Source organism: Ogataea haglerorum, assembly GCF_019207285.1.
Source record: "Ogataea haglerorum isolate 81-453-3 chromosome Unknown 81-453-3_NODE_2_length_903871_cov_94.662503, whole genome shotgun sequence".
Lineage (NCBI taxonomy): Eukaryota > Fungi > Ascomycota > Pichiomycetes > Pichiales > Pichiaceae > Ogataea > Ogataea haglerorum.
Window position 1 is genome coordinate 612,924 of NW_025065152.1, and position 26,105 is coordinate 639,028.

General features: G+C 46.2%; 15 protein-coding genes across 15 annotated transcripts; 9 read left to right on the top strand and 6 right to left on the bottom strand.

The window, feature by feature from the left end:
• Positions 1-15: 15 nt before the first annotated feature.
• On the bottom strand, positions 16-2,376 carry KL911_000936 (uncharacterized protein; the record flags this gene model as incomplete). The annotated part of the gene is made up of 1 exon (XM_043201245.1): positions 16-2,376. One exon carries the CDS (start codon positions 2,374-2,376, stop codon positions 16-18), a length of 2,361 nt encoding a protein of 786 aa, XP_043056500.1.
• Positions 2,377-2,750: 374 nt separating this feature from the next.
• On the top strand, positions 2,751-5,039 carry KL911_000937 (uncharacterized protein; the record flags this gene model as incomplete). Its single annotated transcript, XM_043201246.1, has 1 exon — positions 2,751-5,039. The coding sequence occupies one exon, from the start codon at positions 2,751-2,753 to the stop codon at positions 5,037-5,039; it is 2,289 nt and encodes a 762-aa protein (XP_043056501.1).
• A 53-nt stretch (positions 5,040-5,092) lies between these two features.
• Positions 5,093-6,568, bottom strand: KL911_000938 (uncharacterized protein; the record flags this gene model as incomplete). The annotated part of the gene is made up of 1 exon (XM_043201247.1): positions 5,093-6,568. The coding sequence occupies one exon, from the start codon at positions 6,566-6,568 to the stop codon at positions 5,093-5,095; it is 1,476 nt and encodes a 491-aa protein (XP_043056502.1).
• Positions 6,569-6,937: 369 nt separating this feature from the next.
• On the bottom strand, positions 6,938-8,008 carry KL911_000939 (uncharacterized protein; the record flags this gene model as incomplete). Its single annotated transcript, XM_043201248.1, has 1 exon — positions 6,938-8,008. The coding sequence occupies one exon, from the start codon at positions 8,006-8,008 to the stop codon at positions 6,938-6,940; it is 1,071 nt and encodes a 356-aa protein (XP_043056503.1).
• Positions 8,009-8,099: 91 nt separating this feature from the next.
• On the top strand, positions 8,100-9,842 carry KL911_000940 (uncharacterized protein; the record flags this gene model as incomplete). The annotated part of the gene is made up of 1 exon (XM_043201250.1): positions 8,100-9,842. The coding sequence occupies one exon, from the start codon at positions 8,100-8,102 to the stop codon at positions 9,840-9,842; it is 1,743 nt and encodes a 580-aa protein (XP_043056504.1).
• A 43-nt stretch (positions 9,843-9,885) lies between these two features.
• Positions 9,886-10,725, bottom strand: KL911_000941 (uncharacterized protein; the record flags this gene model as incomplete). The annotated part of the gene is made up of 1 exon (XM_043201251.1): positions 9,886-10,725. The coding sequence occupies one exon, from the start codon at positions 10,723-10,725 to the stop codon at positions 9,886-9,888; it is 840 nt and encodes a 279-aa protein (XP_043056505.1).
• Positions 10,726-11,086: 361 nt separating this feature from the next.
• Positions 11,087-11,896, top strand: KL911_000942 (uncharacterized protein; the record flags this gene model as incomplete). The annotated part of the gene is made up of 1 exon (XM_043201252.1): positions 11,087-11,896. The coding sequence occupies one exon, from the start codon at positions 11,087-11,089 to the stop codon at positions 11,894-11,896; it is 810 nt and encodes a 269-aa protein (XP_043056506.1).
• A 225-nt stretch (positions 11,897-12,121) lies between these two features.
• Positions 12,122-13,582, top strand: KL911_000943 (uncharacterized protein; the record flags this gene model as incomplete). The annotated part of the gene is made up of 1 exon (XM_043201253.1): positions 12,122-13,582. One exon carries the CDS (start codon positions 12,122-12,124, stop codon positions 13,580-13,582), a length of 1,461 nt encoding a protein of 486 aa, XP_043056507.1.
• Positions 13,583-13,756: 174 nt separating this feature from the next.
• On the top strand, positions 13,757-15,412 carry KL911_000944 (uncharacterized protein; the record flags this gene model as incomplete). Its single annotated transcript, XM_043201254.1, has 1 exon — positions 13,757-15,412. One exon carries the CDS (start codon positions 13,757-13,759, stop codon positions 15,410-15,412), a length of 1,656 nt encoding a protein of 551 aa, XP_043056508.1.
• Positions 15,413-15,436: 24 nt separating this feature from the next.
• On the bottom strand, positions 15,437-16,444 carry KL911_000945 (uncharacterized protein; the record flags this gene model as incomplete). Its single annotated transcript, XM_043201255.1, has 1 exon — positions 15,437-16,444. One exon carries the CDS (start codon positions 16,442-16,444, stop codon positions 15,437-15,439), a length of 1,008 nt encoding a protein of 335 aa, XP_043056509.1.
• A 141-nt stretch (positions 16,445-16,585) lies between these two features.
• On the top strand, positions 16,586-18,724 carry KL911_000946 (uncharacterized protein; the record flags this gene model as incomplete). The annotated part of the gene is made up of 1 exon (XM_043201256.1): positions 16,586-18,724. The coding sequence occupies one exon, from the start codon at positions 16,586-16,588 to the stop codon at positions 18,722-18,724; it is 2,139 nt and encodes a 712-aa protein (XP_043056510.1).
• Positions 18,725-18,804: 80 nt separating this feature from the next.
• Positions 18,805-20,301, top strand: KL911_000947 (uncharacterized protein; the record flags this gene model as incomplete). Its single annotated transcript, XM_043201257.1, has 1 exon — positions 18,805-20,301. One exon carries the CDS (start codon positions 18,805-18,807, stop codon positions 20,299-20,301), a length of 1,497 nt encoding a protein of 498 aa, XP_043056511.1.
• A 90-nt stretch (positions 20,302-20,391) lies between these two features.
• On the top strand, positions 20,392-20,858 carry KL911_000948 (uncharacterized protein; the record flags this gene model as incomplete). Its single annotated transcript, XM_043201258.1, has 2 exons — positions 20,392-20,751; positions 20,835-20,858. The coding sequence occupies 2 exons, from the start codon at positions 20,392-20,394 to the stop codon at positions 20,856-20,858; spliced, it is 384 nt and encodes a 127-aa protein (XP_043056512.1).
• Positions 20,859-20,904: 46 nt separating this feature from the next.
• Positions 20,905-23,400, bottom strand: KL911_000949 (uncharacterized protein; the record flags this gene model as incomplete). Its single annotated transcript, XM_043201259.1, has 1 exon — positions 20,905-23,400. The coding sequence occupies one exon, from the start codon at positions 23,398-23,400 to the stop codon at positions 20,905-20,907; it is 2,496 nt and encodes an 831-aa protein (XP_043056513.1).
• A 43-nt stretch (positions 23,401-23,443) lies between these two features.
• On the top strand, positions 23,444-26,050 carry KL911_000950 (uncharacterized protein; the record flags this gene model as incomplete). Its single annotated transcript, XM_043201261.1, has 1 exon — positions 23,444-26,050. One exon carries the CDS (start codon positions 23,444-23,446, stop codon positions 26,048-26,050), a length of 2,607 nt encoding a protein of 868 aa, XP_043056514.1.
• Between the last annotated feature and the right edge of the window lie 55 nt (positions 26,051-26,105).

The window sequence follows — 26,105 nt, forward strand, 5'->3', positions numbered from 1 at the left end:
CGCGCTCTATAGATTCTAAAACTCTTCGAAGGTGAACCGTTTCCGCACTGTGCCGTCTTTTGTAGCCATCACAACCTGCTCGGCATCCACAGCCAGCCATGGGCCATCTAAACTTTGCACCAAATACGGATACTCGTAAGTTTGATTATACTCTCTGCGCTCGTCAATAGTGCTCGATCTCAACGATGAGAAACTCACTCCGTTTGTCAAAGCATGATTCGCTCTTACGCCAGCAGAGCTCTGCAGATCTGTCTCCGCTTGCGTATCCTTGTTGATAGCACGCAGAGCAATGAAATAACTCAGCGGCAGATAGTTGCGTTCGAAGTTCCACAGATAAAGCATCGTGAGGAACGGTAAGGGGATGAGGAACATCGCCAAAACATAAGCATTGTTCAGAGCCAAAGAGCCCGCCACTGTCAATTGAAAGAGAAGAAGTCCTAAAACAATGCGACGGAAGATAATTGGCATGACTTGGCCTGTTGAGTGCTGCGGGTGGATGCATGTGTAGATCAGCAGATATTTGTAGACAAAATAACCAATGATAAAGTATGCAAGCCCCGAGGACAGAATTTTGGTAGACATCACACTATAGAGCAATGTGATAATCAAGATGAGGATGGGATGCGGCAGATGCAAGCCGAAATTGAAGACAGGCGGCCTATACAGTTCTTTGAAATCCCTTGGTGTCTTGCAACTTGCCCTAATAAACATAAAACGCAACACATGGCCTGTAACCAGCAATTTCAGAGGCATAAGAGCCAATCCTTGAAGCAAGATGGTATCCACATAAAAAGACGATAATCCTCTTAAGGAGGTAGCTAGCTGGAGAGCGAGCTTCTTGGAGTCGCTCAGATAACCCCAGTAATTGGAAGCGGTACCAGCCATCGTGAAAACCAGGAATAAGTTGACAAAAACATAGAAAAAGTTCTTGGACACCACCGATAGCTCTTCTTCTCCGTGAGACACGAATCCTTGTCTGGAGGACAACCAAACGTAAAGGTATGGGATCACAAAGTTCAACAAGGTAAACAAATACACAGGAAGCAGTTCAGTAACAAACCTCTGTGCCCATTCGTGTTTTTCAAGAAGCTCCCCTAGATCTGGCCAGAACTTACTAATTGTCTTCAAGTTGAGCAGAGTAGCCAGGTAACCAACAGGGAATATAAAGGCAACTCCCATGATGCCAGTCAATATGGTGATATAGTAGATTTTCAAGACTCTATCTTTGCGCGGCAGAGTCACGTTCTCCCAAATGATGTCTTTGGGGGCAGGAGCGGTGCGTGTGATCAGGAAACTGACGCGAGGGTCTAAAACTGCCTGTGCCACCATCTGTGCTGTGGCAACCGAGTCCATCGTGATGAATGCTGTGGGAGTGGCAGCATAATGTCGCTGACGAGCGGCAATGATCTCTTCATCAATCACGTTCAATTGCTGGGTATAATAATCGATTGCATCCACCGAATTACCCCAAAGCCCCAGAAAGCCCAGTTTTATTTGAGGTCTCTTCTTGTACACCGCGGACCCAAAACTCGTTCCGAAAGGATTGATATCGGTCGAAGAACCTTGGTACTCGACAACAGAGTTCAAGCCATACTCGTAGTCAGATGCGTCCGAAGCTGTTTCTGTATGTGTGCTATCCGACCCTTCTTCTTCGTCCCTGTATCTCGGGGATTCGGGTGTCAACGGGTAGGAGCTTTCAACAAATGGCCGAATGTTAAAGGTTGGGTTTTTTGTAGTGCCAATGTACCTGGCCCAATAAACCTCTAATTTTCGAATGATGCGATTCCTCTGCTTGAACAACAAATCCAGCTTCTTCCATTCCCTGCAAATGACAATTTTGGCCACTTTACCAATGCCCAAGGACTCGATACTTTCTCGAAGTGCGCGTTCGTTTCGAAGTTCAGGCGGAATCCCACTTAGCCGGATGGTCCTATCCGTAATAGAGTTTTGGTTGCCAAGGATATTTTGCCGATACTGAATAACTTTGCGTGTCTGCTGCATGAGGAAATGCTCCGTGATGAGAGTAAAGACATAAGTAAAAATGACATACAGCCACAAGTACGTGTGGTAATCCGTTGCCTCCGAGGGATCCTTGGCGTCCGAGTTACCGTCACCGTCACCTTGATCGTAGTCTCCGGTGAAGTAGTAGCGAATCGGGGAGATGATTAAAACCGAAAAAAGCCAGCACACAGAGAGTAATTTTATGCTCATCTTAAAGAACCCAAGAAACACAAAGGCATCAAGCCCTGCGTATTCTAAGACATCGGCCTCCGTTATTCGCCAAACAGTACCCAGCCAGCCAAATAGAGACTTGGTGGAGAGCACGGGAGGCATGAATTTGCGATTTGACACGCTTAGGTAGTTCATTCGTGCCATATAAATATTGGGGAACCGGCATCTTAGGACACAAAAAGCTGAAAAAATCAGCAGCCCAGCTACCGCTGATATGAGCAGCTGCGTTGTAACCAGCCTGGTTGGTTTCGGAGCATCTCTCAAATTTTTTTCAATTTGCAAATAATCATCAATCATAGAACTAATCGCCTGGTATATGAGAGATTTTATTACCGTGGATTTCTTAACAAATATTTTTTTATCTCAAGATAGTGTCAGGAATTTACAGGTGATTTGATCCACAAGCGCGGTAAAATACTCTTCGAGAAGAGCACAATATTTGAGTTACCTTTCATCATAAGAGTAATACCTGCGTCCTACAGTCATTCAATGAGCCCCGTTTTGGTCCTGTTTCACTCATGACGAATTCCGAATTCAATAATCCTTCCAAGTTGGAGGAGCCCATAGAGCAGATATTATCTCAGAACAAGCAGAAGATACTGGAGATTCTAGGCAACAAATACGCTAGCGATGAGTCTCTTTTGCTTGGTACCGTTAGTTTCGCTCAGTCAAAGCTATTAACTTACATCCTCGACAACTTGAGCGTGCCCACCGCTTCTCGGGATATGTTGGGGAAGGTCGTCGACAGAGCGTGGGTAGACCTTCATCACCCTACGATCAAGATATTCCAGTCTCAATTTCGGTACCTGTCTAAAAAGAAGTCGTCGTCCAAAAAACAAAGGCCTTTCACGAGTGTGGAAATCCGGAAGACATTCGAGCATTTTGTGCGGTTTATTTCCAAGTGCTATGATTTTTATATCAGTTTGGTGAAGGAGATTCTAATATCGCATGATGTTCTACTCTTTATCCCGGTCAAGAAACTTACGACGACGCTGAAAATAGACATCAGTTTTAAAGAGCCGAGAAAAAAACCATCTCAACGTACGATCGAATCGTTGGTCTACGTGATTAGCAAATGCGTTCTCTACATCGGAGACCTCTCAAGATATCGCGCGTTGGTTGCAAAGACGTATTTGCCGACAGCTTCAATCTCCAAAGAAGACAACAACAATTATAGCAAGTCTATTGAGCTCTATAAACTGGCTCTCCTGATCTTGCCTTCTTTGGGAGACCCTTACAACCACATTGCTATCATCGATAATCTCAAAGAGGACAGCTTCAATGTGGTCTACAACTTTATCCGGTCGTCCCTCAGCAGTGAGCCATTGCCCATCGGCCTCGGTAACCTTATCAATTATGTGTCCAGAAAACCTAATCCGATGTTGAGAGTTTTCGAAGCGCATAATTCAACGCCTAAATCCGATCTCACAAAAAATGTGAAGTATGAGCTGTTGAGGTATCAGTTCCTCGTTCTCTTCGATTATTATCTGCTGCCAGGCCAGTGGAAGGAGTCGGAGGGCTATTTGGTTCATCACCATTCGGTCCAGGACATCGAGACGGAATTTTTCACATTTATGAGACAGCTGGATTATCGGAAACAGGTTTTCAATGATCTATATTTTAAACAGCTTGTGATCTTGATTGGAGGGTTCGAGTTGTTAGTCGATAACAATATGGTCCACCCCGAGCTAGACCACAACACCGCTATCATCGGAGAGTACTTGAAATTCACATTTAGGTTCTTGGACAACATGATGCAGATTTCGCTGGATAACTGGAATGGAAACTCACAGCAGCCTGATCTCACACATTTGTTACTGCCACTTATTAGGCTGATGCTTTGTTGGTTCAAAGAGAGAGAACTACCAAGAAGCTACTTAGTTCAGACTCCGAAATACGCTTTTAAGTTAGCCCAGATCGTCAACAACGCTGTTGAATATTTTCGCATCTACCCGGAGGCAAGTTCCCAGGTGGGTGCCAATACAAGATTCAAGGACTACAAGCCTGAAAGAAAAAGACTTTTTAAAGAGGATGTTACTTTAAAGGAATTTAGACCAATCAATTATTTATTGGATGATTTCGATGACAGCAAGTTTCAAGAGAAGTCTGAGACTTCGGTGCTTGCTTTGATCGGAGAGCTTCCTGATGAAAGTCACAAGTCCATGAAACTCTGTGATTATGTCCTCAGAATGATTTCCGTTGCACACTTGGGAATTCGCATCCTAAGTGAGAACAAAGTCGACTTGCAATTTGATCCTACTACTCAATTATTCTTGATCCCAGACAGCAAGGTGAGGCCATTTTCAAAGAAACGCTCGAAGCCTCTAAAGGATGGTAAATTGAATTACGAGGAAAGTGAACATCAATTTGTCTCAATGGTTGACTCGATTGTGAGCGACACCGAGGAAGATTTGGCTACTCAGCCTGTTAGCGCCGCAAACTCTACAGAGCTGACTAATGCGCCGCCAAAGACCGTTCCTGCTACGAGCCCTCCGATATTTCCTAATATCTGGTCGAATCAGCCGTTGATGGCCAATCTGCAACCACAGCAAGCAAATATGGGATTTTTCTACCCTATGAATATGTCTCAATCTCAATTCTTCAAGCCTGCAGTTGAGTCTCTCACGGCCCAAACCAGCGGCAATGCATTCAATTTTCCTCCCCAGTTGCCTCTGGAAGATTCGTTTAATGCAATGAACTATAATCCATTCATCTTTCAGCAACCTTTGAATATGGAAACCATGAATCAAGAGGCCGGCCAAACAGAGAAAACTTATAACGCGTATCATCAGTATGGAAATCCCTAATATATACATTTATAATTAATAGACAATTTATATTGAAAGAGTCGGTTGCAAATTTAACTAGGTGGTTTGAGCGGGTCGCTGGGAGAGCCTGCAGACAAGCGTTGTTCGCGTTCATATCTTTGTTTTGAACCACGTTTTTTCTTGGCTAGCGTAATAATTTTAATCTCTTCCATCTTTCCTTTTGCAGCATTTGCATTCCGCATGAAAGCAGGTCGCTCAGAAGAATAACCGTCACATTCGAGACCTAATCTCACACATTCGGAGCAAACTGGTCTCTGCTCAGGACATCGTTTTCTTCTTAGTCGGCAAGTCCAACAACCGTTCTTAGATCGAGGGGCACGATTCCTTATTCTCTTCATCCGATCTTGCATATCCTCTGGCCCGCCAGAGGCATGTGGTTTGTGCGAGTCAATGCCGGCAAGCTCAAAGTCGTCGTCCCCAAGAAAGTCGTCATCGTCCCCAAACTGAAAGTGAACAGCAGGATCTATGTCGGAGAGTGTTGTCTTTCTCTTTTTCGGAAATCTAACTTTGAGCTTTTTCTTCTTATTTTTGTCGTCTTTCGCTGCGGTTTCCTTGCGTTTCTTGTTGGTGGATCCTGGCTTTCTTCCTCTTTTCTTCTTCACAGGTTGTTCCCCTATAAGCAGGGGACCATATGTGTCATTTATCGTGTTCGACACTGTTGGAAAAGTAGTTGTCTTGGTTTTTTTATGTTGTCTGTAATCCACACCAAAATCAAAATCTTTTTCTTCATACTTCAGGTCTGCCAGTATATTAAAAGTGGGGATTTTGAAACTCTCTGATACAGGTCTTAAGGAGGGAAGGGGGCTAATAGCTTCAACACTTAATTTGTTCCTCGCTCTTTCTTTCGAATAAGACAAACCACTTGGTGCCCTGTTAGCTTCTCGTGAACCAGGCAATGAGGATTGAATGTAGAAATGGGAATCATTCATATTGCCAAATGCATGTCCATCAGAAAGCATGTTTTCTGTAGTATCGCCATTCGGGGTATCCCTCCCAAGCCAAGCGTTCGTTAACTCAACTTCTTCATACAAGGAGCGTGGGAACATCATTCTAGAAGCCGACTGAGGCGGATCGGATCTCGAATATACATTGAGGGGTGATTGCTTGAACACATCACTGAAACCGCCTGGTGTAAGCATTGAGATTGCGGGAATTAGCCTCGGTGTGCTGTTTGAACTTTTATATAGCAATCGTGTTGGGGATATCACTTCTTTGGGCGAATTGGTGGTGTACATGTCGAGAAATTTTGGATCAAATGCAGAATTGAGAGTGGGCTGCAGGTTCCCTGATGAATTTGTTTGGCGTGAGTCTGGACGGAAAGAGTTGCCATCATTGAGCGGGATGGTAGCTGATTGGCCCTTCACGTCGTTGCCATGGAGGTTAATATTATTCAAGTCCAGAGACATAAGCGGAGTCTTGACCATGTGGTTAGCAAGATCTATCGAGACATCTCCCGTGCAAGGACGGTCAATGCTCTCTGTTTCCATAACAGTTTCGAAATAGCTCATCGGAACTATAATTTTTAGGCCACAAGAATAGTCGACTTTCGCATAGAAACAAAAAAGGGATATTTTTTTTTTTTTTTTTGGCTAAAACAAAAAAAGCTATCCTTTTGAATCTTTGATGCTAGTTGGTACCCAAGCTATTTCAATGCCTAAAGCTCTTCCTTTCTATTTTATGCTTTAGAGGGCTTCAAAAGATTTATCTCGTAGAACCCAATGTTTTGCTCACTAATTGAGTATTTGATAAAACAAACAAAGACAGTAAATCTCCAAATTATCTTAGCGCTCAGAGATTCTATTTTTTTTTTAGCTGCGCTGGGCAAGTCGTGTAATTGTTCAGAAGGATTCGCGACATGTACGGTGTTGTACTGAGATTTATTTGACAAATGGCAGCTCGGTTTGTCTATGCTCTAGTTGACGCTTAGATATGAGCAGATTGTTTAACAAGCTATTGATAGGAGTTGCTTGGCGCTGTTGCTTGGCTGAGTTAACAATATAGCTGGTTGCGTAGCCAGGAATTGATTGTTGATGATTGAAGCCATGTTGTTCGGCTAGCTCCTTAACAAGCACCATCAGGCGCTCTTTCTTGAGCAACCGCGTCATTGACGGGTCGTATCCATGCAACAAATGATATTGGCTCGTGGACTGTAAAACCTGTATGCACTCATCAACAATGTCGGAAACGATGCGCTCAACCGACTCTGTGAAGCCCAGCAACCCTAGGTCAAAATTCAGGAGCTGGCCTAAAGCATTTAGACAACAATCTGCCACCATTGCTTCAATTTGTACTTGGTAAACGTCCTTCAAAGGACAATACGTTGCTTGAAGTATGCGATTGTTCAGTAAACCTTTCACGATAGAAGGAACAACTGTGTCCGCAGGAAAGAAGGTGGACTGCGCGCTGACAAAACTTTCAAAGCTTTGCTTGGATGGATATGCGGAGATCAGCAGTTTTCCTGCTTTTATATGATTCACACCAAAATTTGACGAGCCGGACAAAACATGCGTGGTGACAGCTTGAAACACGTTTGGCCTTAGGTCAGAGCTACGGGGCCACAAATGATCCAGAGTTGCCTGTATTGCTCCCAATGGCGGATTCACAAATAATACATTTGTATCCTTGGAGATTCTGCTGGCGTATGGAAGAATCTGTTCATCCAGTTTCAGCGTGCTCATGCATACTATTAAATCGTCGATTTTCACCCCGGGCGTGTCGGGAAGCTTTTCAAGGGCCTTGAATTGAAGCTCTTTGGCAGTGGGATTACCTGGGGTCATCTTGTTCATGTACTTTATTCTAGATCCTGCCTCGGTAAATCGTCTGAACAGCCGTGAACTGTTAAAGAGTAGCTGAACATTAAATTCCTGTGGATCCAACGTTCGCTTGGCTTGGGCTGCTAAGAACTTGAAATTCAAGTCCGAGCCTAACAAGAACGCGTTTCTTGTCATGGTAAATAATTACGTACTTGTTGTATCCTGAAGTCGATCGACCTATGAAAAATTTTCGCTCCCTAAAAACTTGATCTAAAAGGATATTTCTATGTTTGTTCTTCTGAAACCGTTTACTGCCGTGAGGGCAACTCTAGGCAGGCCAGCCGTGACAAGGGCTGCTGTATTCTACAGCACCGAAGGTTTAAACCTTGATGTTGACCAAACTGCCCTTCACCTGAAAATTCAGGATGCATTCACAAAGGTCGCGAGTGATACCCTCACAGAGGTTCAAGGAAGAGTGATTCCTGAGATGCTTACTACCAGCAATGGTGTATTAGTGAGAGCCAAAACCGGAACTGGTAAGACCTACGCATTTGGCCTCCCTGTGATGAACGAGTGGTTGAGTGACAGAAGTTTTGGAAAGCAGGAGAGCGTTCACACCGTGGTGATCAACCCCACTAGAGACCTTGCTTTCCAAACACAAAGGGCTTTGGATAAAGTCTGGAAGGATGCTGCCCCTAGGAACAATCGCCGAGGTATCGATTTGTGTGTTGGTCAGATGAAGTATGATCAGATTAGGCGGGGAGTCAATGGAAGATTCAAATCTGCGGCTTTAGTGGCTACTCCAGGAAGGCTGTTAGATATGCTGGAGTCGGACCAATATTTTGCAAAATCGTTCAAAGATCTGAGACACTTTGTTATTGATGAGGCCGACGTGCTCTGCGCTCAGGATTTCAAGGAAGCTCTTTTGGCTGTTGTTAGCCGGATCAAAGAAAATCATCAAGATCCTAGCTTGCTGAAAGTGACCATGTTTTCTGCCACCATGGACTCGAACACTAAGGAACTTGCTCGCAAACTGATGGGCGAAAATTATAAGTTCATTGACGTGAGTTCTGGGCCAGAAGTGACGGACACTGTTGATCAGTCTCTAGTGACCACAAATAGCCTTTTTGAGAGTTTTGCCGTTGCCTTGAGATTGGTGATCGAAAAACTAAATGCTGACAATGCTAAGGTGATTGTGTTCATGCCTAACATCAAGACCACGGATTTCTTTTACTGTCTGGCTAAAGAGGTTATCGACGAATTTTACGGAAGAAAAGCTGAAGTCTACACCCTGCATGGAGACTTGAGTCAGAGTGCTCGCAACAGAAACCAGGTCAGATTCAGAAGTGCTAGAAAGGCAGTTTTGGTTTCGTCGAACGTCGGTGCTAGAGGTATGGATTTCCCAGGAGTCAACAGTGTGATTCAGTTAGGAGTGCAACAAGAAACGGCTTCCCATACTCACAGGGTGGGTAGAACAGGAAGAGCCGGAACTACAGGAGAGTCTATCTCCATCTTGACCGAGCACGAAATGTTTTATGCTGAGAGATTAAAGAAAGAAGGTCATGACTTTGAGGTTTTAGAGAAACCTGAGGTCGCTCCTGAGTTTGAGCAGCAAATGAGGATTGTTCTGAAAAACATTCCATGTGATATTAATCAGATGGTCACGTCGCTTTTGGGATCTTATGCTTCTGTGCCTCGGATTGAGAGAGATGGTAATCCAAAAAGTCTTGCTCTTGATTGCGGAGACCTTTATCAAAAGTTTATGGGAGAGGGTAATCTGCCTTCTGTCAAGGCAGTTGATCTTGACAGATTTAGAATCTCATCTTATGAGGCCGAAGGAGTGTTTAACGTGAGGGGCAGTTTGAAAGGAGGATTCAGCTCCGGAGGATACAACAACAGAGGATATAGGAATTTCGGAGACAGAACTGACCGATCATACAAATCAAGAAGATCTGGTAATGGGTACGGAGGTAACTTTGAAAGAAGGGATTTCGGAAATCGCCGCTGGGACAGGAACAATAAGTTTTAAACGAGGGTTACATGCGCTACGAACTCGCTGAAAATCTTAGATGTTAATCATGTATATAGGCGTCACAAATTATATTGATATTATGATGTGCTTGAACAACTAACGATGATCTGTAGCATTCGGGATATCGGCGAAGTTTTTCCTGTTGCTCTATGGAGGTGGACAAAATCTTGCTCAGGATCTTTCGAACTAGTAAATCGGAATTCTTTTTATATGCTGCACCGTCGCTCAGGCCATTGACCATCGCATGTATTTTGCGAAGGTCTTTTTCTTGTAGCGTTGCTAGAGCAATTTCAGTTCGGAATGACACCTCATCTGACGTGAGAGTGTACTCACCGTAGTAGCCGGTTTCTTTGAGGAATTCCGACTGTTCTGCTTTCAACAATGCCAAAATGTAGGGTGTTATATCAATGTTGTTCCACGGATTGCAACGAGCTGGAAGCATAAACCCATATTCGCAGAGAAGAAACTCGTCACTGTGCGCTCCGTAGTTGAAAAATAATTGGTCTCCGCCATTATACGGACGGGACCCAGAGGTCACCTGAAATCCCTTAGTTGGAGACATACTGACGGAACAATGATCTTCGGGGGCGTGGTTGATGAAGTCAACAAAAGGAACCAGTGTGAAATTGTCCTCCAGCTGTTTTTCCAGTACTTGTGGTAATTCCATATATAGACATCTCGAATTGCAGCAAGTCCAAGCCCATAGAAAATCATCTTGGGAAACAAGATTTGCACAGTCCAAGCCAGCATCACAAAGAAACTCCTGAACAGCTCTGTAGTCAGTAAGGAATTTTTCCTGCTGGGTTTTAGAGTGCTCTTTTATGGAAATTGGTAGCAGATCAAATAATGGATCATTTTGGAGAGCCCAAATCATAGGCATCCCGTCAAGGTCTGCTATTGATGGGAGCACATCGATGAAGGGTTTCCAAAAGGAGTCTGGTTTTTGCTTCTCTAGCACAAGGTACAGTGAAACCAGCTGGAAGGACGATAATTTCAACACTTTTAATAGCTCGAATTTCGCATAGATCGGATCAGTTTGCCCATCAGGAACGAAAACGTACTCATTAGAGTTTACGGGAGAGACCCAATTTGCGCTTTTCGCGAGATGCTGGAGTATCGTAACATAATTCAATAAATAGGTGTGCGGTACACTTATCAGTGGCTCTTTTTCGGCTATCTCACTGTTGGCTACGAGCGACCGTCCAGTAACCGCGTCTTTGTTTACACGGATCTTCGAGGAGATGACAGCCGCGGGACGCTGCGAGTCGCCCTCAAGCCAGTGCAACAATATCTTAAATGGATCCATGAAAAATAAAAAAATAAATATGCTTGTTCTAGGACTAACAGGAGGTATTGCCAGCGGAAAATCCACAGTGTCCAAACGCTTACAAGAAGAACACCACATAACTGTAATCGATGCCGACAAGATTGCCCGCCAAATAGTGGAGCCTGGACGGCCTGCATATAAGAAAATCGTGCGATATTTTGGTGGCAAGATCCCTGACTTGGTCTTACCGGATGGTACTCTGAACAGACCGGCTCTTGGATCATATGTGTTTCAAAATAAAAGCGAATTGCAGGTTTTAAACAAGATTACACACGGACAAGTGCGCAAAGAAATGCTATGGCTAATGCTGCGCAGTTGGCTCAAATTGGAGTCAATCGTGGTTCTTGACGTGCCGCTGCTTTTCGAAGCAGGCATGGATATCATTTGTGGTACGACAATTAGTGTGGTCTGCGACCCAAAGATACAATTGGAACGGCTGATGGAGCGTAATCCGGAACTCAGCCGCGCGGAGTGTGAAAAACGAATCTCGAGCCAGATGTCGAACGATGACAAGATCAAGCGATCTGATTACGTACTAGACAATAACAATAGTTTGGAAGAGCTCAACCGGCAGGTTGATAGCGTGATACGCGAGGTGCAGCCTTCTATATGGGTGACCCTGTTGGAGTATATTCCATTTATCGGGTCACTGTTTGCGATTAAAAGTGTTGTGCGAAGATGGTGGACACACTACGAGATCGGTCGACAAGCAAAAGCTGACTGATTAGCGGCGTCAGCTAGTGCACCGAGGCAGGCTAATTTGTTCCCAAAAAAAGAAATTGACAGCTGTCGGCGGCAATTTTTTTGTCGACGTCTGTCGACTAGATTTCTCTCTGTTGGGCAGCATCCCAACAAATCGACGGGGCGGTTTCATTTGTGGCTTGATCTCGAATTTTTTTTATTGGTAAAGTTATATATTCACTAGCACCCAGCAATTCCTTTCACAAAAATGTCGGCACTGGATTCTGTGGATCTATCCACTGCTAATGCTGTGGCTGCAGGCACCAACAAGCCTGCTAAGAGAATAGTGGCTTATGGCATAGGAGGAAAGTTGATGGGAACTAAGTCTATGACAGATGTCACAGCTGAAGAGCTGAGCAAAGACTCGGTGGCAATGATGCTTGCTAAGGACAGGGAACTGAAGAACAAGTACTTGAAGCAAAAGCACATCAGCGAGCAGCCGTGGACCTGGGAAAACTGGCACCGTCACATCAACTGGCTCAACTTCATTTTGGTGCTGGCAATTCCAATTGCGGGACTCGTCTCCACCAAATGGGTCCCTTTGAAGCTCCACACTTTTGTGACCGCGGTCATACTATACTGCTTTGGTGGTCTCTCCATTACCGCTGGATACCACAGACACTGGGCCCACAGAGCCTACGATTGCAAGTTACCTGTGAAAATCTTTTTCGCCCTCTTTGGAGCTTCTGCTGTTGAAGGATCCATCAAGATGTGGGGACATCAGCACAGGGTCCACCACAGATACACAGACACGCCAAGAGATCCATACGATGCGAAGAGAGGTTTCTGGTATTCTCATATGGGATGGATGCTTCTGGTGCCAAATCCAAGATACAGGGCAAGAGCCGACATCAGCGACTTGCTAGATGACTGGGTTGTCAGAGTCCAGCACAGACATTACCTGCTGCTCATGGTGTTCATGGCATTCCTCTTCCCTGCCTTGCTTACTCACTATCTGTTCAACGACTTCTGGGGTGGATTTATCTATGCTGGATTGCTGAGAGCCGTGTTCATTCAGCAGGCGACCTTCTGTGTGAACTCGCTTGCGCATTGGATTGGAGAACAGCCATTTGACGACAGAAGAACTCCAAGAGACCACATTTTGACCGCTCTCGTCACCTTTGGAGAGGGATACCATAACTTCCACCACGAATTCCCATCGGATTACAGAAACGCACTCAAATGGTACCAGTACGACCCAACCAAGGTGGTCATCTACCTTCTGTCCAAGGTAGGCCTTGCTTACAACCTGAAGAGATTTTCGCAGAACGCTATCGACCAAGGTATTTTACAACAGCAACAAAAGAAACTGGACAGAATGAGGGCCAAGCTCAACTGGGGTCCTCAGCTTAGTGAGCTTCCAGTGTGGGACAAGTCCACATTCTTTGAGAAGGCCAAAGAACAGAAAGGACTGGTTATCATCTCGGGCATTGTGCATGACTGCGCTAACTTCCTTACTGAACATCCGGGCGGACAAGCTCTGCTCAGAACCTCCTTTGGTAAAGATGCTACGATGGCCTTTAATGGAGGTGTGTATGCCCACTCGAACGCTGCTCACAACTTGTTGGCTACTATGAGAGTTGCTGTCATCAGGGATGGCGGAGCTAATGGAGACACTTTCGACGCGCAATTGCGGTATCTCGCCAGCAAGGAAAACAAGAAGGAGTAGAGGCACCCGCGGTTATTGAATTTCATGATTTCTGTTGAGACGACGAAAACTTGAAAAATAACGGATGTTATATAGGACGTGCCGCCCCTTTTATTGGATATGTTTTTTTTTCTTGACTAAATGTAAATAAAAAAGCGTGGACTTTTTTTCGACTTTGTGGATACATCACTATTTATGAGCTCCCGCGTATTTTTCAAGTCAGACACGTACGATCCGTCAACGGAGCTCCCGCTATATGTTCTTGACACCACCAATTTTCCCTCGCTGTCCAATGAACGCCAAATAGCGCAACTGGCGGAACGACTCGTTTCCCAAATGCCGGCAGAGGAACACTGCTTGGCCCTTTTTGCTGGAGGGTTTTGTGATCACGATAATGATCAAGTCACTTCATTCAAAATGCCGTTGAACCTGGTTAAGCTGTTTAACCTCATCCCATCACAAAATAAAAGATACCTCTACAAGGTATATTTGGTACACGGGAGCAATTGGATCGTGAAGTCTGTCGTAGACTTCTTCAAAAGGTTTTGGAACTTTACGAGGCAGATCGTGTATTGTGAGAACCTGTCTATTTTGGCCCAACACATCGATATCACCAAAATTCCCATCTCCCTGACCTGCTACCTTGTGGACAAAATCGTGTACGGTAACGACCGCATCATTCTCAATAGACAATTCCCCAAAATATATGGGATGCCTCTGAACCTGTCCCATGGATTAGCATTCAAACAGTTTTCCAAAATCTACAACAACCTTTTCTCATACATGACAACCAAGCATTTAGACAAACAATTGACTCCAGAAGAATGGTTGATCCTGATCAAGGGCGGACAGTTGAAGCACGAAACTCTTGTTGCGGTTGAGATATTCAGCGATGCTCTCAGCCGTGACCAGCGGCTACGTTTGTCCGATTTCTCGTTCGTGGAGCATTATCTCATCCTTGAGAGGTTCATTGCCCAACTGAGCGAATCTGAGCAGCCACTCATTCCTCTGGATGTGCTTACCAAGTACAACTACGACTTCTCACGGCTAGAAGATTTGAATACGGCTCTTGGGGAGTTGTTGTCTTTCAAGTATCCCGTCTCCAGAAGACCGGCTCTGAAGTCTCTTCAAAATTCAACTCCGATACTGAACGTCCAACGTCTCAGCTATGACAATAGCTATATTTTGGTGAAGCTGCTAGTTCTTATGCGGCGCATTGCCATAAAGCTGTCTCACGAAGAGACCGAGCCACACGCCAAAAACATAGCGCAGATGAAAGAGAGACAGAATCTACGGTTGATTTTGTCTTTCACGAAAATCTTGTATAACGAGCGGGCTGACCAAGAGCTTGACAGCGGGTTTGATTCATTGTTCAAGTTCCTGTGCTCGTTTTTTCGCAATTACGACAAAGTGCTTGTGAACGGACATCAGCTGAAAGACTTCGAGAATCGTATCAGCATGGATGACATTCTGAATTTCGAGAAGAAACAAGTTACAGATAGTCCAATGGAGCGAAAAATAGCATATAAAGTTCGCACAACCGAGCCGCCAACGCCTCCGGTGGCCCGCAAAGCCAAGGACCGGAAGCCGCAAATAGAGGTGGATGAGTCCTTTGAAGATTTCGTTTTCGAGTCCGAAAAAGAGAAAATCTCAGATAAGCTACGGAATGAGCTTCTGAGGCCATCTGAGCAGCTCACCTCAAAACTGGTAAAGTACACAGAAAAGGATCTGTTATTCCAGCAGAGTCAGCAAAAGATTAGAGATGCACCTGGCAAATTTCGCGTCGCTCGTGGACGCAACGTCAGTCGGCTAACACAATTATACGAACAGAAATTACTAGGAACTATTTGATGTCTATTCAACATATCTATTGGCTTATTCAGATGGTAGAGCTTTGACGGTATCATTGAACTCTCTCACAATAATGTTACAGCTAAACTCTTTGCAAAGTTGTTTTTTCTTGTTCTCAGGCACCATTTTCAAAAATTCCAAGCCCGAAGAGCGCTCTAGTGCATCAACAGGCACTTCAAAAGAAGTGAGAGGGACCTCATTAGGGATGACGGCGTTGGGCATTACAAAGGCCGCAACTGCAATATCATCAGAGTTGGGACTTCTTTTGAACGACTTTTCGGCCACGATCAGTTTGAAAAAGTGCGTGGGAACAGCAATATTTGGCGGATTACCGATAACCTCGTACGTGACCTTGTATTTTCCGTCAACAGGGTCTTTCTTCGGCAGGTACAGCGGGCCAGTGACGACTCTGACAGAACCGTAGCCAGTAGTTAGCCTTCTCACAAAATCTTCAAAATGTGCCCAGTAATCTCTATTGAAACCGGCCCCTACCTGGGGAGACATGTTGGTGAGATAGAATGTTTCGTCCATGGCCACTTGGGAAAATTTGGCGTCCGCAGCAGGAGCCTGGTGTCCTCTGTCATACCCTGATCTGAAGTAGTCTCGCAGAAAACCGCGAAACTTCATCGGAATTTGCTCATCTTCTTTAAACACTGAGTTCTTGCGGTCACCTCCTCCCGAGGCATCACGCTTCAGTGACTCTGGAGTGATATGTTCGACGACATAGTATGGATTTCTTTTCTGACGGTCGTACACCGAGACAAATTCTGTTCTCGTTTCAAGGTCATGGACCGGTCCAGGGAACCCATATGCAAAAAAGCCAGCTGGATTGACCGCAGCGTCCGCAGCTGGCAGGTTTCCTGGCTTGGAAGAAGCAGGAACACGTCCTGGTCCCGGCGGAACGCTTCCGGGAAAAGCTGGAGCTCCAGGAGCAGGAGGCGCTGCAGTGGAGCTCTTGTCGCCACCAGCCCAGAAGAAGAAACCCAAAGAGCTCAAAGAAAGCAGAGGAATTGAATGGATAGGACGAAACATGGAACCGAAAGACGGGAAAAAGAATCAGTACAAATCAAGGCTGTGAGGAAAAAAATCTCAGATGGCCTTTTACGGAACCAGTTTAAAATAATTCGGAAAAAATATAAAATAAAACCTGAAAAACAAGCACTATTCGTCCAGATGCGGCAGTGGGCTTTTATTGCCGGACGATATAAGCCTCATGCGAGCCCTCAGGTACCGGCAATGACGGGAATTGGTTTAAGACGCAATTTGTGGACGGCAGTGTACTCCTTAGAACAGAAGAAAGCGTACGAGTCCCTCCTCGAACAACTAGATTCCCTGAATTCCGATCAAACACCTGCCACTCGAACAAGTATACACCGAAATATTGACAAGCTTCCCAACAAGTACGATCTGTTGGGATATCTTATGCGCAATGACAATAAATCCCGAGCCCAGCATTTGCTTTCCACCATGACTCGCAACCTCGTTCTCATAAACGCTGCCAACTTGTACATAGCGAGGTCATATGACTTACTTGCTTCTGAGAATGATATGATTTTTGAGCACATCAAACGGATGATTCCGCGAACGTTGGATCCCCGTAGTAAAAAGCTACTGCGTCGGCTCGATACCAATCGACCGATTAACGTCATGGTTGCTATCTACCGAATGGCAATCTGTCTTGATTTGCATGTCCTGGCTGGTCAGATAATCCGGGAGACCGTGCGGCAATCTCTCCAAACCGGTATGGGCTCTTTCTTGGAACTGCTCAATTACCATAATATCTCACTGTATATTGACCTGATGTGCGTGAAACATCCGCAAACAGACGTACAGGATTTAAAGCAAGTGTTTCGAATTGTTTCGCTCTATGACATGGCAGTCACCAAACACAACAGCAGAGAAATCAAACAGATTCCACTGTATCCATTCACCTCGTCCCAAATCACAGCTATCCTAGAAAAGGCATCATCATCCAAGAGCACCGACACCGAACTTTGCGGGCTCGTCATACGTGAGTTGGGCTCAAAGCTTGCAGGAAACGGAGAGCTGTTTTCCCACTATTCCTCGAATACAGACAACAAGACAATGACAGAAATTGGCTACCAGAACTCGGTCGACGAGTTTCTGAGTTTTTGCTACAAATTCATTGAGGACAGGGTTTCCCGGAAAGATCCTGCTGCAGTTTACAGAACATGGCGGATAATCGAGCCGTTCCACAACGTATTTTACAACTCTGCATTAGATTCTATGAACAACAATCCGCAAAATGGATACTACTATTACCATGTTATGTCGAAAATTGTGAGCTGTTTCTCGAAAAACAAACGGTATAGACACATGGTCGATAAATTGGTAATGAATCTGCCAATAGAAGCCATCAAAGTGTCACCCGAATTGATGGCTTCCTTAATTTACCACAGCGCAAGAACAGGTAATTTCAACCTAGGAAATATTTTAATGGACCAATATACTGATGACACGCTTGGTCTGCCGACTAGATTTTCGCCGAACCAGCTAAGTGCGTTACTGGCCCTTTCTTTGAAAGAGGGCAAGTACGATAGAGCCCAAGAGATTCTAAAATTTGCCAAAGATAACCTGGTTCGATTCGATGCTATTGAATTTAACGAGCTTGTCAGAGCTGCCTTGAACGACAAAAGCAATGCCTCGGCAGCCTGGTCGATGATCCTTGCTGCAAATGCAAAGACTGCGAGGTATGCGTACAACTCGTACGTCACCCATATGATGGACACAAATAAGATGGATTTCGACAAGCTGAAATACATGTATGACCATGCGATAGCCGGGGTGAGCGAAAAAGACGCTAATTTTTGGGACTACTGGACGCTGAACTATTTCAAATATATCCATCGAAAATATGGCTATCGGACTGGAATGGCAATTTACATGCGTAGTGTGTCCGAGGACCGGATTTTTGATGGCCTTGATCACTACAAATATAAGCCCAACCCGTATCTCAGCAGACATACCAAAGTTACCCTTCGATTGAGCGACGCAACACGTCCTTTCGTTCTCCGGGACATTTTCCAGCTTGCAGTGTCCGAATATAAGCGTGCAGTCAAAGCCAAGGAGGATTACACAGTGAAAAAAGAAGCAGTAAAGTCAGTCAGCTTGTGGTGCTACCAGGAGTATAAACAGCTTGGATTCAGAGAGTCGGACGTGGCCACAGACCTGATAAGAACAATCAACAAGAAGTCGCGGCGTGTGGGGGATCATCGACAACAGATCGGAGACTCTTTTGAGGAAAGATTCTTGACTAACCTGCTCGAGTACGAAAAGCAGCATAGCAAATAGATCTTAGAGCATTTACCCGGAATAACGTATGAAAAAAATTTCAAAAATTTTTAATAAAACTTTTCAATCTTGTTCATAGCATGGCATACGTTCTGACAGAGACAGCGGCTGGATACGCCCTGCTGAAGGCGTCGGACAAGAAGATCTACAAGTCGCAGAGCTTAATTCAGGAGCTCAATAGCACCGATAAGGTCCTCAAACAGTTCAAGATCGCTGCATTCTCCAAGTTCAACTCTGCTGCTAATGCTCTTGAGGAGGCCTCTGCAGTGATAGAAGGCAAGGTTTCTCCGCAGTTGCAGAGGCTTCTCGATGAGGCCAAGCAGGAGAAAAAGTCCACTCTTCTTGTCTCGGACACCAAGCTGGCCAATGCCATCAACAAGCTCGGACTGAACTGGTCTGTTGTGAGTGATGCTGCAACCTTAGATATTTACAGAGCCGTGAGAGAGCATCTTCCAGAACTTCTTCCCGGTATGACTGACAAGGACCTGTCGACCATGTCCCTTGGTTTGGCTCACTCCATCGGCAGACACAAGCTCAAGTTCAGCGCCGACAAGGTGGATGTCATGATTGTACAAGCCATTGCGCTGCTTGACGACTTGGACAAAGAACTCAACACCTATGCCATGAGATGCAAGGAATGGTACGGATGGCATTTCCCGGAGCTGGCTAAGATCGTTGTCGACTCGGTGGCTTTTGCTAGAGTCATTCTGAGTATGGGTGTGAGGTCGAACGCTTCCAGCACTGATTTCAGCGAGATCTTGCCTGAGGAGGTTGAGGCACAGGTCAAGGCTGCTGCCGAGGTTTCCATGGGAACAGAGATTACCGAGGACGATCTGAACAACATCAAGGCGTTGGCAGAGCAGATTGTAGAGTTTGCTGCATACAGAGAACAATTGTCGAACTACCTGTCTTCTAGAATGAAGGCTATTGCGCCTAATTTGACCTCTTTGGTTGGTGAACTAGTTGGAGCCAGATTGATTGCCCATGCCGGATCGCTAATGTCTCTTGCCAAGGCCCCAGCCTCGACTATCCAGATTCTGGGATCCGAAAAAGCTCTGTTCAGAGCTCTCAAGACCAAGCACGACACGCCCAAATACGGTCTTTTGTACCATGCATCTCTCATTGGACAGGCTTCGGGAAGAAACAAGGGAAAGATTGCCAGGGTGCTTGCTGCCAAAGCTGCCGTTGCTTTGAGATACGACGCCTTGTCTGAAGATAGAGATGATTCTGGAGAGTATGGACTGTCTGTGCGGGCTAAGGTGGAGTCTAGATTGAGCGCTTTGGAAGGAAGGGATTTGAGAACAACCAATATCGTGAAGGAGCAGAAGAAGGTGGATTTGGCTCCAATCAAGGAGTATAATGTCGACGCCGATACCATGGCTGTTGCCGATTCTGATGACGAGGACGAAGAAGAGGTGAAGGAGAAAGAGAAGAAGGAGAAGAAAGCCAAGAAGGAGAAGAAGGAGAAGAAGGAGAAGAAGGAAAAGAAGGAGAAGAAGGAAAAGAAAGACAAGAAGCGTAAGAGAGACGACGACGAGGAGAAGAAGGAGAAGAAGGAGAAGAAAGCCAAGAAATGAAGGTAGAATGAGCAGATCGTAGAAATTTGTTCTCGCTAGTTATATATTTGATTTAATGCGAAAAAAATATCGTATAGATGTTTATCTGTCATGTCCTCCGATCTGGCACAAGTGAAACATTTGCTGAACCGCCTATTTCTGGGACTGAATGATGAATATTCAGAGAATGAGAAACTGCTCTCGCAGGCCAAGGACTTTTGCCGCAAGAACGACCTCAATTATCAGGGACTGATCGCCAAAGAGTCTCAAGGCACACCTGTTCGCCTGTCTCAAGAGGACAGCGAAATTTACTACTTGGAGAAACAAAAGCGCGCGTTACTTTCTCGACTGCAGAAAGAGGAGTATTTCTCGTCCAAATATGAAGCAATTCTCGAGAAACACCGTCAGCTAGTGACGTTGCTCAAGGACAACATACAGAACAAAGCTGTGTTTGACGCCGAGTACTCCCAAGTATACAAAAACCTTGTGGATCAGAGGCTGGCGGATTACGACTCCAACATTACATTTTTGAACCAGCAGATCGACAAGGCTAGAAACGACTACCAGAAGACTGTTGAGAAATTGAGAACAGACGCAGAAACACTATATAAGGAGCTTGGGTAGCTATTTGCTTTTCGGCGGAGTACGATCGTCGCCCTGATACAAGTTCTCAAGAAATTGAGCAACACGGTCATTTCTGTCAATGAGTTTCCATAGTTCTTCAATGCGGGTATAATCCACGTTGCGGCAGAGGTAAAACCACCAGACGCTCAAATAGTTGAGAATGAGAGAAACCAGCAAACGGGGCTTGTTCAAGGCGACCTTGAAACTCACTTGTGGAGGCTCTTCGATTTTCGGGATCTGCAAAGATTCCTGTTTGGTTTTCAGTTCGTTGATCTTACTTTCAAGCGAGGCCATTTTGAAATCATTGAGGTTCTTTAAGCTGGTTTCCACCTCCTTGGTTTTCTGGAGCAGCAAGCGCAACTCATACTTCAGCCTGGCATTGATCTTATTATTCTTGACGAGTTTGTCGTTGACATCATGAGATCTCTTTGCGAGCTTGGAATATTCGCTTTTCGAGGTCTCGTATTCGGCAGTATATTCTGAAAGCCGGAGTCTGTCGAGCAATTGCAACTTGCATTCCTGAGTAGAGTGCTTGAACGAGTTCGAAGTTTTCTCAATGTCGATCTTGTATGTACGTAGCAGTTTCAGATAATCCAAAGCCATTGTCTCCATTGAAAATACCTCAGCAGTTGGAATCTCGTCGAAGTCGTTCGTCAGCTGTTCTTGGATTAAAGAAAATGAGTTAGCGCGCCTCAATCTGAGCGCTCGTGACTGAAGCGTCGCTTGGGAATGCAGTATGCTATTATTCACATATTCGTTGGATGAATGAAGGTTGATCGTATGCACGTTGAGGTCGTTTTGGATGGAGGGAATTGAGTGTCTCCTGTTCAGTCTCGCGCTGAACTGGTTGATCTGCGCGTTGTCCTGCTGCTCGAAAGAGTCTTCATAGTACGAGTTCATTCGCGGCCGCATGTCTGTCGCAATATCGCTGTCCTGGAAGCTTCCGCCAACGATAAGGCGCTTTGATTTCTGTTTGCGCAGCGGCTCGTCGTCCGTTCTCACTCTATCGGCCGACAACGACATCAACGATGGCTCGAGGGCTTTGGCGCTGGACGAGACAGTGTTCATCTCGGAGTCAGTTCCTGAGTCGTCCAGCATAGAAGGAGGCGTGTACGGCAGGTGCGCTGCCCGGTAGCGTCTTGTTACGGACGCCAAACAGTATCGGTCGAAATCAGGCTCGTATCCTTTGCATTTCCACAAATAATTGAGCCGCTTACCGTGTGCGAGCTGGATGATCTGTTCCAGGTCCTGGCAGTTGTAAAGTCTCTTGGAAACAGGAACTTCCTGCTCTTTGCTTAGTTTTTTGTTGGAAGGAGAGAGTTTCAAGGTTTGCAACGTCTTTCCAGAGGTAAAGTCCACAACAGTGTCTTTGACCATTTTTCTGACTTTGTGCAGGTCTTTGGCAAACGTCTGGTTGAATTTGGCAGAGTTACAGAATTGCAACAGTTTGGTGATGGTCTCAAGATCGAACTTACCCGAGTAATTGTCGCTCTTTCCCGGGTGGGTTTTGATTTTCTGCGCTCTCTGGAGCTGTATAATGGCTATGCGCATTTTCTCGTGATCCAGAGGGTCTTTGGGAACGCTGATGTTGTTTCCTGCGGTCTCCAGGATGGATTTGAGAATGAGCGTGAAGCCGAGGATCGTGAGAATTGACGCAGACAAAGAGTTGCACGCGTTCGGACGTAGTGCTTCCTCGCACCCGGGAATCTGCAACACCATTGTCCACCAGCGGGAAATCGCGTCCTCAGTCTTTTCGCACAGCAGTCCGTCGCAAAACCGCGCATCTAATAGATCGTAATAATGTAGAAATGTCTGAACCACAGCAATAATTTCTCGAACAGCATACATCAGCGACACCTCTTGCGGGATCTGGAACAGGCTGCGGAACTTGTCCTCGACTGCTTTCGTTGGCATGCAGATCGCCAGCGCGCTTCTTGTGCCACAGCCGAGCTTCTTCAGGTTATAGTTTACCACGAACGTCTTGTAGAGCTCGTGGATATCTCCCTGCGGGAGCGGGATGAGAGTCATCGACGACTCCAGCTGTGACAAATTCGTGATGTAGATGATGCCCTCGTCGGTCTCTGTAGGCGAAGAGTACTTCGACTCAAGCAGCTCGTTGACATACTGACGGAACGCCCGCGGCCATTTTATCGGGTCGTTGATTATCTGGAACTTGCGGCAAATTATCGAGTCTTTCGAGTCTCCCGTGTACGTGACGACGGTGTTCTTGTTGGACCGCTGGGAGATCCATTGCTCCACAATGTACGCTTCGTAGCCCACCATCCGGATGCTGCCTATGTCCTTGATCACCTCCTCGTACCCGACCAGAGCCTCCTTGAAGTGTTCGTAGGTGTGAAAGTCCGCAATCAGATACGTCGTGTAGAGGTCCTGGTCCAGGGTGGAGTCCGAGGAGCCCAGAAACAGGGAATCGTAAGAGGCCGCGGACACAGACATAAAGACTATTTTATCAAATTGGGTGTCGTGTGCGGCGCACATATTTTGAATCTTCTGTGCTGTTAAAATATTAAATCTCTAAGCCATGAGTACAGAGTCCAAAGAAGCGATCTTCCGGTCGGCAGACATGCTGCTGGTCCAGTTTTACATAGCGTCGGAGATCTCGCGAGACTGTGTTTCTGTGCTGGGCCAGCTGGGCAACGTCCAGTTCCGCGATATGAACCAGCATGTGAACGCCTTCCAGAGGTCGTTTGTAAAGGAGATCCGCCGCTTAGACAACACGCAGCGCCAATTGAGGTATCTGGACAGCGTGATCAAGAAACAGCAGGTGCGCGTTCCCGTTGTTTCGTGGGATCACCTCGTGGTGCCGTCAGGGAAGTATGCGGCCGATCCGTTCCGGGGGCCGTCCAAATCGCAGATCGACGACCTCATGCAGGTGGTGGAGCAGTACGAGCAGAACATCCGCCACATGGACGAGAACTACGAGCGGCTGGTAAACAGCTCGGCCTCCTTGCTCGAGCACCGCCTTGTTTTACTGGGCACCAGAAGATTCTTCGACAATAGACTAAGTTTGGAGCTTGCCGACGACAGCTCGCCATTGAGCCATCTGCACGAGCCGGAGGACGAGACGGACCGGCTCTTGAACGACCGGCTTTTAGAGAACGGCCAGCACGGCCAGGCTGCCGAGCTGAACATCATGGGATCCACGATGAATTTCATAAGCGGAACGATTGAGAGCGGCAAGTTTCTGACGCTCCAGCGCATTCTGTGGCGTGTTTTGCGCGGCAACCTGTACATTAACCACGTCCCTATAGAGGAGCCGATTCTGGATCCCAAGACAAACCAACATAAAGAAAAGTACATTTTTCTCATTTTCACGCATGGAGAGACGCTAATTTCCCGGTGCAAAAAGATCGTGGAGTCGCTCGACGGAACCTTGTATCCCGTTGACAGCGACTACGAGGTCTTCAATTCGCAGATGGACGAGATCAACACGAAAATCAGAGACCTGAATGAGGTCACCGAGCACACTCAGGAACGGCTACTGTTGGAACTCAAGGAGGTGGCAGCAGATATCGAAAGATGGAAGATCGAGATAGCCAAGGAGAAAAGCATCTATTCGGTCCTCAATCTGTTCAACTATGACCAGACAAGAAGATGTCTGATAGCCGAAGGATGGATTCCGGCAAACGACCTAGGACTCATCAAATCGTGTTTGCGCGAGGTCACCGAGACGTCCGGCACAGATATCAACTCTGTGGTCAACGTGATCAACACTAATAAGACGCCGCCGACATTCCACCGGACGAACAAGTTCACAGAAGCGTTCCAAAGCATTATCGACGCGTACGGAATTGCCACGTACCAGGAGGTGAACCCTGGGCTGGCAGCGGTGGTGACTTTCCCGTTCATGTTTGCGATCATGTTTGGAGACGTCGGACACGGTATTATACTGTTTCTGGCAGCGCTGGTGCTGGTGTTGAACGAGCGAAAAATAGGCGCAATGAAGAACAGGGACGAGATCTTCGACATGGCCTACACGGGCCGCTACATTTTGGTTCTGATGGGTGTTTTCTCTATTTACACGGGATTCCTCTACAACGACGTCTTCTCGAAATCAATGACAATCTTCAAATCCGGCTGGAAGTGGCCAGACACCTGGAAGGAAGGCGACACCATCACAGGTACCCAGCGGGGAGTATATCCGATTGGGTTGGACCCGGCGTGGCATGGAACAGAAAACAACCTGCTCTTCACCAACTCGTACAAGATGAAGCTTTCCATACTGATGGGATTCGCGCACATGTCGTACTCGTTCTATTTTTCGCTTGTGAACTACAAATTTTTTAATTCTAGGGTGGACGTGATTGGAAACTTTGTGCCGGGCCTGTTGTTCATGCAGAGCATCTTTGGCTATCTTTCGCTGACAATCGTCTACAAATGGTGTGTTGACTGGATTAAAATTGGCAAGGCTCCGCCCAGCCTGCTCAACATGCTGATCAACATGTTTCTGTCGCCAGGGACTATCGAAGACCAGCTGTATCCGGGACAGGGTTTCGTTCAAGTTGTTCTTGTCCTGATTGCTCTGGTGTGTGTTCCCTGGCTTCTCCTATACAAGCCGCTCACACTGAAAAAGATGAACGCACAGTCCGTGGAGCTGGGGTACACGGATCTGCACGAGTACAACCAGGCTGTGCAGCTGGCAGCCAACGAAGAGGCGAGCCCCGCGCAGTCGCGTGACAACTCGCTGGGCGAAGACTTTTTCCTGGTCGACGACTCCGACGAGCCTGAGGAACAGTTTGAGTTTGGAGACGTGATGATCCACCAGGTGATCCACACGATCGAGTTCTGTCTGAACTGTGTCTCGCATACGGCCTCGTATCTCCGGCTCTGGGCCCTGTCGCTCGCGCACAACCAGCTTTCGGCCGTGTTGTGGGACATGACCATCTCCAACTCGTTTGTCTCATACAAGGAAAAGGGCTTTGCGGGCTGCGTGATGGTGTTCCTGCTCTTTGGCATGTGGTTTGTGCTCACCGTCTGTATCCTGGTGGTCATGGAGGGGACGTCTGCCATGCTCCACTCTCTGCGGCTGCATTGGGTCGAGGCCATGTCCAAGTTCTTTGAGGGCGAGGGCTATGCATACACTCCTTTCTCGTTCTACAAAATTCTGACGGAGTCTGAAGCTGCGTAGAAACTGGGAAATGATATCTCCAGGCTGTGTATTATTTACATATACAAAACTAGAA